The following is a 13,165-nucleotide window of genomic DNA, read 5'->3' on the forward strand; positions in this document are numbered from 1 at the left end:
GAAAAAGAGTGAAATTTTTTTACGGAATTGAGTTGGAGCACGTGACCCATGGTAAGTCCGCCCCTGGCTACAACCCTTGGTGGTCTCCTGCAACATACATGCGTCTCGAGATTTTCCCAGTTGCTTCCTTCTCATATTCGCCAATTGTCGTTTAGTTGTCCAATAGGAACAAAGGAAAAAACAAGAAAACGAAATAAAGAAACAGCCGATAAATGAAACCCAATTTTAGCACTCTTATCTTGGCTCTCATTTGTGAATCAAGAACCTCTTGTAGGATGATCTCTCTCATGTAGTTCCCGGTGTAGTGTAAAATGGAATCCATCATTGTCTTATTCGATTCGATCCGATCCGTTCAGTTTATAAGTATCGATCCGTTCAGTTTATAAGTATCAACATGCTTATCGCCAATGCAAAAACTAAATTGATAGGACATTAATAAATGCTTGGTTGAATCATATCTGGTAATAGAATCTTGCAGGTCATTTTTCTGTGGCAAATATACTTCGTTCAAAGAGATAGTGACGTCCGATTACCTTGATTTTGAATGAAAGATGAATATATGGAGACCTACAAAATAAACTACTCAAATTGTGGAATTGAATTGCAGGGAGTCTCATTATGCGTTACATGAGAGGATGAGAGACCATATGAGAAAAGATCCTGAGCGGTTCCCGATTCCTCATTTGCAATCTTAATTGGAAGGTTAGCCTTATGAGAAATTCTGGCGAGTCAATCTGCAGAACAAACGCTGTTCGAGAAAAAAACTCGTTTTCCTAGGCGTGACAGGAATCAAATTTTTCAAGACCCTCTCGTAGGTCCAAGTGTCCGACCCATATTACTCGTTGATGTCCACTTACAGACAAATAAGTTCCCGACTCATGCTATGGGTACCGACCGACTATGCACAATCAATGCACAAATCGATGTGTGCAAAGTCAGTCGGTACCCATAGTTGAGTTGTAAGTTCCCTGTCCTCCCAATACAACCTTGTTTTAGAAGGTATGACAAGCTTAAGAAACTTATACACATCGTGAACTACCATTGAAAAGAGGGCCAACACAGAATGCTGACCTAAAATGACTGAAATGACATGTACAAAACAATCCCACGTCTCATAAATGAACTCACACCAAGGCCATGAATACAGGCTCTCCTTTGAGATTACCAATCTTGTACTGAAACCAAAAATCATCTCCCCTAAAAAATACTGTATATGCTTAGCCGAATACAAGTGCAGTACTAGTAGCCGGAATTCTTGGCCCCCTCCGCCGCCTATTTACCTTCCCCCAACCTTTCAGGCTTCTTTCCCCCAAAGCAAAACAACTATCAATGTTTTGCTGCTTCATAGGTGAGCATACAGTGTTTTCAATTCCATTGCAAAGTGAATTGCCCGAACGCCTCCTTGCTCTTGAACACACATTCCTACCACCATATCTCTTCCCGGGACTTGTCCCCGCTAGAAAACCAGCAGCTTCCATCATTCCCCCAATCGTTTGAAGATCCTTGGTTACTTCGTGCCCTGAGAGAGAGGAAAGGGAAGGTAGTACCTCCGTTTGAAAGTTTTTTCTCTGCTTCCCCCTCATTCTCCCTCTCCTTGGCTTATTTGGTGATAAAACTCCACTTGTTTCTTCCTCCTTTTGGACACCACTTTGACACCAACACTCTTCCGCCCTTGTTTCCGTAAGCTCCAATGTCATGGCTTCAAAATAATCACTCCCATCAGACGAAAGCTCCTGTCCCAAAACCACACCAATCTCATAATCAAAATCACCAGCAAAAGAAGAAACCACCTCGGCAAACCAATCAAGGGAGTCACTAGGATAACCTTCCAATCTCTCACAAACAATGTTTTCTGATAACAGTTTTGGAGACCCAGGTGTGGAAATCAAGACTATAGCCTCTGCTGCCATCCTGACAAGTTCATCGATTTGGTGTTCCCCGTCTTCTTCCTGCTTTGACAACTTGACGGGAGTCTCAAGTGGGTTTTCCTCCGATTCTCCTCTAGGCGGAGAGCACTCCTTGTTTTCCGGACTAACAGGCGCTTCCAATTCTATTTCTGCCACTGTTTTCGTGACCACTGGAACGGGGAGTTCAGGTGAACACTCCTCTTCATTTATGCAGCAGTTCAAGTCTATTTGATTCACAACCTTTAAAATCGAGCTGTCAGCTATAATCTCTCTATATAAATCAACCTTATCATCGGAAGCATCACTAGTCTTAAACCTCTTCGGCTCAGGATCACAGACAGATGTTGAAAAAGCCTGTGAAAAGACCAAATCTCTCTGGGATGAATCTTCTGCCAGCTCGTTGGGTTTGTTACTGAAGTCTCGCATTTTCTCTCCGGTTGCGGGCAACACTGCTTTTAAATCTTCATGCTTCTTTACTCCATCTTCAGTTCTAACATCTTTTTGAGAGGTTTTGGAGTCAAGTAAACCGCTAGGAGGCATATTCAAGTCCATTGATTCTGAAGCCACTGCAGCCTCAAGCCCCAGGGGTTCATTCAAGTCAGCTAAATCACAATTCCTTCCAGAAGACGGATCACGACAAGGAAACCGTTCTAAATCACTTTTCTGCGAAACCATTTGAATTCTCTTTGTTGGAAAACAAGGCATCTCAGATGCTTCAGAAACCTTATCCTCTTGAAATTGATCCTCCTCTTCACTATCGATGTACTCCTCTGCTGGAAGTTCAAGGTCAAACATTTTCTTCTTAGGCTTTTCACATTTGGAACGCAACAACTCAGAAAAGCTTGAAGTTGACCAAAAGTTTTCGGCACTCGAAACAGGTAATCTGCTAGCAGTAGGGTTTAACCAGGGTAAACTGGGGTTTTGGCTTGTTCCATGGACAGCCTCGGATGAAAATTTGGGCAAAAAAGCAGTGGAGTCAGATTGTAAGATTCGGTCTGATAGCATTCTCCTCTTGATTTCATCCATCAATTCCCTTTGTCTTCGATAAAGCCGGTGCAGTTCACGGACCTGAAATGGTAAAACACATATTCAAATGCATCCAGGTGATTGAGAACTATACCAAGTACCAAAAAGAATCAAAATATTTTTTTTATAGGAAAAGGAATTTATTAATCTTCGAAGGAAAAAAGAGTATCAAATTGTTCGTCATGGAATGAGTTTGAATGAGGAAATTTGCCTTCTCTCCTTCGTTATCTTTCTTGACAGTTAAGATAAGCACGGTTCTTCTTGAAGCATTCCTCTTTCTTTTCCCTTTTTTTTTTAAATCTGTTTCCACCCCTAAACTATAAGTATAAGAACAATAAACTCTTCACAAGATTTAAACGATAATAGAATCTTTAGTCCGATTACCCACTACGATAATTATCCGTGATGAGATACTGAATGCACCTTGCAATAGCAAAGTCTAACACACAAAATGAACATATTCTACTCAGAAACTCTTTTTTTGATCAGTATATTCTACTCAGAAACTCATCCATCCAAACAAGAAAGTTTTCAAATCCATCAGGAGGACATAAATTAGACCATTTTGCGTCATAACATTTGGGAAGAAAGCCTATACTCTTTTGTCCTCAGGTCTATTTCAATGATTGCAATGGCACAAACCATTCGAAAACAATGGAAAGAACGTACCTGATCTCTGAAAATGGACTCATGCTGGAGTATTGTCTGGCGCAATACTTCCTTTTCATAAACTGAAAATTGGTCTATAGAGGGCAGTGGCGAGACCACATTGCGGGAATGCACATTGTTCAAGATTTTCGCAGTATTATACAGGGTCCATGCACCACCATTATCACCTACAGTAAGATCTCTACTGGAGAAGAATCCAGGGAGGAAGCTTGCACACTGCATACTTACTCCAAAATCTGAAAATCACCAAAAACTGAAAAAAGAGGCACAAGGTTGAGCAACAATGTGGAAGTAAGCAGTCTTAGTTTCATATAGAGAAGGATGCACAAGAAAATATACAACTGATTATACACTGCGAGCACACAATACATTTGAATGGACTAAACACTTTTTTTCTTCATTCGGAAACTTTAACTTCTAGGAGATTCTGAGAAATAGTGAAGAGTCAAAGGTTCATCTTTAACTTGGTTAACATTCTCAGCTAGCTTATCCTGTATCTTGCGTCACATTTAGGTAAGTAGGAAGTTGCAAGAAAGCTATTCGAATTCTACATTCACACTTTTGCATGCAGGTCTCCCTCCTCCTGAACAAAAAACCTTTGGCAGAAATGCTGTGTTTTCAGTCTTTTCTTGGCATTGAAGCAAATATGAAAATGAAACAGACGAAGGTTTGAGTTCATAAGCACTATTTGAGGTATGCAACACTTTTCTTAATTTCAAATCTTGATATTTGAAGGATTAAACTTTCTCACCCTATAAATAACAACATTCAGATATTTTACACTCACAACTTAAGCAATTGACCAGTGACCCATCTCTCTTTCTTGACCTCATCTTCATTAGTTTGAAACTGCCCTAGCAAAATGAACACTGCTGATCAGCTATTCGATCTATGGATCGTAACCTCTAGGAAGTGATAGTCCCAAGGAACTGTTACCTCTTGTTTTTCAATCCAGTGTTTGAAACAGTCTTTCCAAAGCTCTATGTCACTATCTTCAACTTGCTTTCCATCATTCCCATTTTTGTAGACTTGATCGAAAAAGAAGGAAGCCCAGTGCTTGCTTCTTGTGGAGCTTCTACAGTATTTATAGGGGCTGTTGTATTGTTATATCTCACTGAAACAGCATTCTATGTGTCTACTACAATCTCTAGGGGTTTTAGAACCATCCACTATCGTTGGGTTGCTGAATTCATCCATCGCATTATGCATATTTTCACCCTAATATATACTTTTAGCGTTGCTGCTAAGAGAGAGAGAGAGAGAGACAATGCCACATACTTGTGCCGGTCTGCTTCAAGCAGGAATGTGGTTTACTATATTCTTACTTCTTTGTAAAATTTCTTTTTGAAGTTATAGAGCTATCTCGTTGAGAGCTTCTTGTGGGCTCGCATCGGCGGGTACTTCAATTTCGGGGCGACCACAGGAAGCTCTCAATGAAACTGCCCTGTAAACCAAAAGGCAATTTATAGAGAAATAAGAATATAATGAACCACATACCTACTTGAAGCAGAGTGATGCAAGTATGTGGTATTGGATGCCTCTTAACAACAGCGCGAAAAAGCATATGTCAGGGTGGAGATATGCATAATATGATGGACAAAGTTTGAAAGCCAGAAAGCTAAGTTAACCTAGCGATAGGGGATGGTTCTAAAACCTTTATGGACTGTTGTAGAGATCTAGAATTTTGTTTTTGTGAAACAACACCACCGCAGTCCCTAAGAATAAAGTAGTGGTCTACATGAAGCAAGCACTAGACTTCCTTCCTTGTCGATTAAGTCAACAATGATGGAAAACAGGGTGAATATTGTGACATAGAGCTTTGGAAAGATGCTTTCAAACACTGGTTTGAAGAACAAGAGGTAACAATTCCTTGGAACAAGCACTTCCCAAGGGCTATGATCCATAGATCAATACAGCTGGTCAGCAGTGTTCATTTTGCCAGGGCAGTTTCGAACTACTGAAGACAAGGTCAAGAAAGAGAGGTCAAGAGAGAGGGGCCACTGGTCAATTGCTTAAGTAGCGAGTGTAAAAAATCTCAATGTTTAATTGTGTTCATCTAATTTTTGATGTATTTGGAGGAGAAGAAGCAAACATTTTTGTAAGATTAGATAGATAAAATCGATAGAACTGCAACCCTATATCAAAGTCAATGAGACATTTTCTAATGCAAATTAAACTCAAATATGTAGCCAAACGAGGTTAGATGGATCAAAGACATTGTCCAGCGAACACACATACACAAACAACAATAAAAAGAAGATATCTTTTATGGGGTCAGAGACTCCAAAAGGGAATTGTTTGATCATTATAATTAAGCCATAAATGGAATTCAAAAGAACATAAAAACCTAAAAGAGAGCTGAAACTCTATGATGTCTTGAGATACAAGCACATTTCTACAGGGTAGGGCTCACCACTACAAGCACAAGCAAATTGCACAATGAACCCAAATAAGAATTCGTTTAAGTAAACCCAACTAATACAGCTGAAAAAATATCAGAATTTGGATGCTTAATATTTCAGACAAATTCAAGAATCAAATAGAAAGACTAAACAAGCACACTCAAAAAAGAAGAGGGATAATGGAAAGAAATTTGGGTAAGTTGAGAATTTAGTCGCAATTTATGGAATATATTTGCCAACATTTGAAATGCATTTGACCCAAAAATGCAGAAATTACTCCAGAGATTAGGGAATTTGAGGTTGAATTTGGGTAATTTGCACAGTTAATGTACGGAGAATGTTATCTAGCCACGGGAACATTCTTGATAGAGCTAAGAAACAAATAAAATGACAACAGAATCAGATTCAACAAAAGATGGGATTTCACAGTAACAAAACCAACAAAGTATATTGTATTCTACATCATGATAACGAGAAACCCACTTTGAAACTTCGTTCAAACACTCAAATAGACCAGGACAAGTCATTCAGCTAGAGAGAGAGAGAGAGAGAGAGAGAGAGAGAGAGAGAGAGAGAGACCATCAAACACATGATCAGGAAAAGGGGGAAGAAAAAAAAGAAGAAGGAATCTCAAAGACAGATATTAATGGCCAGAAACTAAAATCAAAGGGAATAACAAAATACAGTGAAGCTCTAATCACAATGCCCAGATCCAATCATTAAACTCCTCAAAAAATAAAATAAAAGAAGAATACAACTTTCAAGACACACAAAACCCAGATAATCCAAACAAATAGAGAAACCAAAGACACAAAGAAAGGATAAAATTACCCACAATTCTTGGAAAGAATTTTGAGAAAGTACCTGAAACACACACCTTTCACCTCCTCCTCAAAAACCCACCAGGAATTTACTCATAAAACTCTACACACAGCCAAACAATAGCAATTACAAGAATCCTCTGATGCATTCCACACAGAACAAAGCCTTAAAGAGCTCAAAGAAGATACTCGGCTCTTTTGAAAAGCCACGAAAAAGCTTGGATCTTCATGTGCAAAAGAAATGCAGATTTTTTGGATCTGCCCCTTGATGGGACCAGGCTTGAGAGAGAGAGAGAGAGAGAGAGAGAGAGAGAGAGGAAATCTAAAGAAGGAACAAACTTACATGAGAAGGGCCAGGGGGTTTGTCCACATCTGGGGTCTATCTTCTCATTTACATCTTTTTTTGGGATTTTGTTGAGGAGAGTGCAAGAAGCAGTGGGTATGTTGAGATTCTCTCCACCACCCTTCTTTGTCGTACCAAATATATTATTTAAGTATTCCATGTGTTTTATGCAATCGGAATAAAAGTCATCATTCTAGTACACAATTTACAAACACTCGCCCAAATACAATAGCAGTGTTACGTCTGCGCTTTGTTTCGCCGCTAATTCTACTGAAGGGTTCAAGCTCATCTTCTGTCTCAACAATTAATAGGAAGAGGTGGGAATAGGCTTTCTACATATACAAATCAAAAAGTCTAGGTAGACAATAATTCAAACACAATCTATTAAATACATGTGGAGCCCACAAACACTAGTGCATGTGAGCCCCATATATATTTGAAAAATTGTGTTTGAATTGTTTTGTATATAGCATAATTGTATACAAATACACTCACTTGCAATAATATGGGTCTCGCATACAGTACACATCTAATGTGTGTGGACGCCGCAGTGCATGCAAGTATGTTTCTATATGTGTTTGTGTAAGAATTTCTAGTAGTAGCATATTTCAAAACAAAAGTCATATAATCATTTCTTCTCACAAAAGAAATTAAAAGGGGTGGGAAAGAAACTAGTCAACACTTTGCCTAATGCGGATTAAAAAAAAAACACACACTTTGCCTAATTTCTGGAACAACAGAATGAAGCAATCCCATGCTTTTTTCTTTTCGAAAATTGAAGCAATCCCAAAGAAAAGAAACGAATGAATCAATATATATATATATATATATATATATATATATATATATATATATATATATATATATATATATATGGGCCTTTAACCAGCATTGATTTGAAAATTGTGTGGGGACCAATTTAGGTAGCGGCCCTATTACTTGAATGAGTAGTTTTTGTATTACTAGAAAAAAACAGTTTAATGTAATTTGGAATGCTTGAGCTAAATTATTGGTAGTAAATTCATATGGCTTAGCTTTTCAAAAAAATAAATAATTCATATGGCTTGTATGGTGGCCCAAGGATGAATGGAGGAGCGGATGAGTCCGACTGCCCTATCCAAGTGTTAAATTTTTTTACAATCATAGGAGTAATAGTTTTTCTCATAGTAGTAATTCTTAAGATCTCTAAGTTTGCTCGTCTAAAGTTTTTAAGGAAAATCTAACACTCGCACATCCGAAAATTTCTTGAAAACTTGTCATCCTAAAATTATGTCATTATGAAACATTTAGCAGTGGGTTTAGTATTTTGTCTTTCAACCCTGAGAGATTGGCCTAATGATTAATGTCTGGGACTTGAGGGTTTGCCTCATCTTAATTAAGTTCTCATGTTCAAAATCTCTTATGTGTTATCAACTCCTTTAGGGTAAATCTATGTAAAACTCTTGCTCTGACTTTAAGTGGGGCTCCGGCTAGTGAACGGGTGATTTTTATAATCCTCATTATTAGTCAAGATGTGCGTAAACTGATCTGAACATTTGATTATCAAAATAATATTTTGTCTTTCGAAATGTATATATGCATCTACAATATGTCGATATTTCTGTGATGGTACTGTTTTCGTTATATGTACCTGATAAAAAAAACATTCTTCACCATCGAAATGTTAAAATTATGCGTCCGTCCTTGATAGTGACACAACACTACCCACCCAACCAATGCGTGACACGAGAGGATCATATCGTACATATTAAGTTACTACTCTATTCCTGACATGCATTAGTATATACTTTAGGCCAAAACCACACCTTGGACTTTACATAGGAATATCATCTTTGTTTTGATGCTGGATGTTTATCTGTCATATCTTTCTCTACTCCATGGAAAGTGATCTCAGCCGTTTAATTTGGGTCATCAAATAATTTGGCTAGGTCAGCAAGTTTTCCCTGTGTGCAAAAGCATTCATAGAGAAGCTGGATTTGATCTGCTGATTTTAGCTCATCTGATTTGGACTGCGTCTGTACAGAATGATGGATGACCTGTTTCTTTTCCAAATACATACTCCTACGTACATCTTTGGGCAATATTTGCGAGTAACCCCTTGAAATTTGCTTTCGTATCCATAAATCTTTGGTCAACTATCGAATTCGAACGACATCGCTCCCGAAATTTAAAAGACTTCTCAATGACCTTATATGTGTGCTCCTCCCCTCTTTTTCTTTTCTATTTTTTCATCCCTCCAAATACCGGTTTTACCACAGTCATTAGTTGACTCTTTTTAATTTCACATTATATTATTCGTCTTCAGACTAATGTCAAAATACCTCTTCTTTTCACTAAAAATACCATTTAGTCCATTTAGTTGGATAAGAAAAAAAAAATAGGAGTACCATTTTAGTCCATTTGGATAAGGAATATGAATTGTCTTAAATAGTGATATTCTGGAACTAATTATTGAAAATACCTTATATTTTTTTAAATAGCGTGGACTTACCCCATTTCTTATCGTTGTTTCCCAAAAGTCTATAAGCAAGCATGACTAAATCTTTGCTCTCTCTCCATGTACATTCAAAGTCTCTCTCATGCATGTTTGTTTTTTTTATATACTCCAAATGAAAAAAAATTGTTGACAAATGGAACAACTTAATCATAACATTCAATTGGAGGAAGTAAAAAATGTTTTCCACCCACACACTAGTCGGGTAAAATAAACTGCACATAACATTGTTTACCCAAATACTCATGACTATGTCACTAAGCATTAGTTGTTCTAACTCATTCATTTGTCTTGAAGTCTTTCAGATAAGGATTTTGTCACACCCCATCCCAAAAACACATGGGTCTTGACCGGCCAATTAACTATTTTAGGAATTTTAAATTTTATATCCAATAATCCAAGAAGAAAGATATTTATTTTATAATAGAAATGCAAAAGCATGTTAAGTTAATCAAAATTGAAGTGCAATATTAACTGAAGTTATATATTACAATCATTCCAAAATAAATTACTTAAGCCACAAACTACGGTCCTGACCACAAGTCCAAGGCAACAGAATAGTACTCTACAAGTCCAGATACCATGGAGCTAGGGGTTGTTTTTTACTAATTGGTTGAGGGAAAATCTATACATAAAGTAAATCTCAGGGGGAGCGAGTGAAATTCACCCTAAATCTTTTGGCAGAAATTATGGAGATGCCATCTCTGGACCTGTAGGTCAAACCTCATTTTTTTATTGGTGATGCTGTGTTTCTAGGTCAAAATATATATTACTCCACAAATAAATCCTCCTTTCTAGTAGTAATAATTTATGTTTGATAGTGACACTAATAAATGTATTATTCTAGCTATCATTACTTTTTTAATACTGTGTTTCTCAACCGATTTTGCTTCTCTTTTGAATGATCTAACAAGGGAAAGATGAGTTGCAAGTTCCAACAGTTAAAAAAATAAGCGGTAAATAAGTACTTAAAAAATAAAAACTTTAGCAGAATAGGGAGTAGAATTTTAAATTAGGATGGGTTGCTAATTTTTCTCTTACCAAATTACTTAAAATCTTTGCAAACTTAATTACTCTGTTCATTAACTTTTCTCTTAATTAATTTGGTATAGTTTACCTCCTTTCTATTGGGAAGAAATTTTCCAAATTGTTTTTTTTTTTTTTTTGGTGCAAAACATGAAAGTGGCTCCATAATAAAGTTGCTCCTTGAGATCACAAATTATTTGAAAAAAGCAAAGTAGAAATTTAATTAGTCTTTGGTAGGAAGAATACAAAGACTAAAGGGAAATTAGAATCAAAATGGATTGCAACCGAGGGCAAAAATCTCAACTAGGTCGGCATCTAAACCTCGGCCAAACAAAACCCAAATTATCATTCATTTCAATAAGTTCACATTATTTAATAAGGCTTATTTACTTTTTTGGTTCCTACAAAATAGGCTCGGTTTCGTTTTCGTCCTCACAAAATTTTTGGTTTCAATTTTACGCTTGTATTGTCTAACGGATTTCAATGTTACCATTTCTGTCAAAACTTGGACGGTAAATGCCTATGTGGATAACGGCTAGGTGATGGAGATTATGGGACCCTCTTTTATACCAAAACCAGTCACAATGACACATGGTGAGATTTTGGCCGAAATGGCCATAAATTGTAATCAAATTGGAAGAATACCTATCTTTATAAACGTTTTGTAAAAATATGCTATCGCTCCTTTTCAAAAAGCGTTATAGCGGTTAGGCGCCATGTGGCCGCCACTTAGATAGCTCCTTTTGAAAAGAAGCTAAATTTAAACCCTAATTACTCTTTTTGAAAATGAGCTATCATTCAAACCTTAATAGCGCCTTTTGGAAAGGAGCTATAATTTTAACTAGTAGCGCCTTTTGAAAAGAAGCTATATATAATCCTGACCCCAAAAACACCGACGTTAGTTATCTCAATTTTTGAAACACAAAGTGTGAGAATTTGTAGTATTATCCAAATAAATAGACTGGCCATAAAGATATTAAAAAATTTCACGATTGTGTTAAAAAAATTAGAATTATTTTTAATTTGGAAAATATTGGATATAAAAGAGTTGAGTGATATGATATAGAAATTTCCAAATTAAATTCTCCGAGAAACGAGAGAGGAAGAGCCCGAATTCGTGATTTGAATGTGGTACATGGTTAGAGGGATGAGTGGTTGATTATTAGTTGTTTGTTGATTATGTAATTTGTTTACAAATATGTATGGTGGGATATACTAGCTAGTGTGAGAGAGAAACCCCAGAAAGAGGGAGAAGAATTAGAGAGAGAAACCCACTACATGGGTTTGTTCTTACATAGTGACATATATTGTTGTAGTATGATTGTTTGTGAGTACTATTAATTTTTCTCTCCCACGATCACCAAGTGAATGAATTTGCTCTCTCTTGAATTTGCTTTCTCTTAAACCTCACCTAAGTACTTAACTTATTGAACAAATTCAACTAGTGAAACACGTCCAGATAAATAATTGATTAACATAAAAGACTTGTATGATGTACCCCTTATGAAATTAATTGACATAAATTTTTTTTAAAAAACAATATATTAAGGCATTATAACTGATAATACGGGTTTCTAAAAGGAGTTATAGCTCCTATTCAAAAGGAGCTAAAGGAGCTATAGTTTCACCTAACATGATTCCTGACAGATTCCTGGCATGGTTTGTTTTATTGAATTTGATAGAAGGAGAAAGAGAATTATCATATAGGAGGAGAAAAGGGAATGGTTTGATTAAAGTCTGGGTTTTTAACCTATCGCTCCTTTCCAAAAGGAGCTTTAACCTATAGCTTCTTTCCAAAAGAAGCTATAATACTTATAACACGCATTTGTAAAATGCGTTATAAATCTGACTTGGACTATAAATCTGACTTGGACTCTTTGCCACGTAGGAAACTTATAACGCCTTTTTGAAAAGGAGCGATGACATATTTTTACAAAATTTTTAGAAAGATGGGTATTCTCCCAATTTGATTACAATTTATGGCCATTTCGGCCAAAAACTCGACACATGGCAAGGGGCTGCTCCGCCTCATCCCGCATCAGCACCCACTGCCACCAATGACTGTCGACAACGGAGACGCAACTGATCGCCGTCCAATGCCACCGAGAACCGGAAACAACATTCACTGCCGCCGCAGCCGTCCGACCAAAAAACGCAAGAGTTGTCCGAGAAGTGAGATATTGAATCTGTTTGCGGAAATGCTCCAGAGAGAAGATTAATTGTCTTGGGAGTTGGAGTTTAACATGAGTAAGCTTAGGCAATCTGAGAATCCCTTTCAGAATCGATCCATTTAGATAGCTATCTCCCATTCAGAGTTGACTCAGTGACTCAAGTCGCCTAATGATATGAGATCGGACGTCCTTACAAAGCAAATTGGCCACAAAATCCGGAAACTTGAGATTAAACAAAGAGAAATTCAGTACTTAAAAGTTAAAAGTTATACATGAAACGGAGAAAGACCCATTTAATCCTCTCTC

The 13,165-nt window shown here is 37.0% G+C and overlaps 1 protein-coding gene across 1 annotated transcript; it reads right to left on the reverse strand.

The window, feature by feature from the left end:
• Positions 1-1,010: 1,010 nt before the first annotated feature.
• LOC131336475 (uncharacterized) lies at positions 1,011-4,702 on the reverse strand. The gene is made up of 4 exons (XM_058372332.1): positions 4,539-4,702; positions 4,390-4,456; positions 3,603-3,838; positions 1,011-2,975 (listed from the first exon to the last, which is right to left on the reverse strand). Exons 2-4 carry the CDS (start codon positions 4,439-4,441, stop codon positions 1,218-1,220), a joined length of 2,046 nt encoding a protein of 681 aa, XP_058228315.1. The 5' UTR covers positions 4,442-4,456; positions 4,539-4,702; the 3' UTR covers positions 1,011-1,217.
• Between the last annotated feature and the right edge of the window lie 8,463 nt (positions 4,703-13,165).

Source organism: Rhododendron vialii, chromosome 8a (assembly GCF_030253575.1).
Source record: "Rhododendron vialii isolate Sample 1 chromosome 8a, ASM3025357v1".
In the NCBI taxonomy this organism is placed as follows: domain Eukaryota; kingdom Viridiplantae; phylum Streptophyta; class Magnoliopsida; order Ericales; family Ericaceae; genus Rhododendron; species Rhododendron vialii.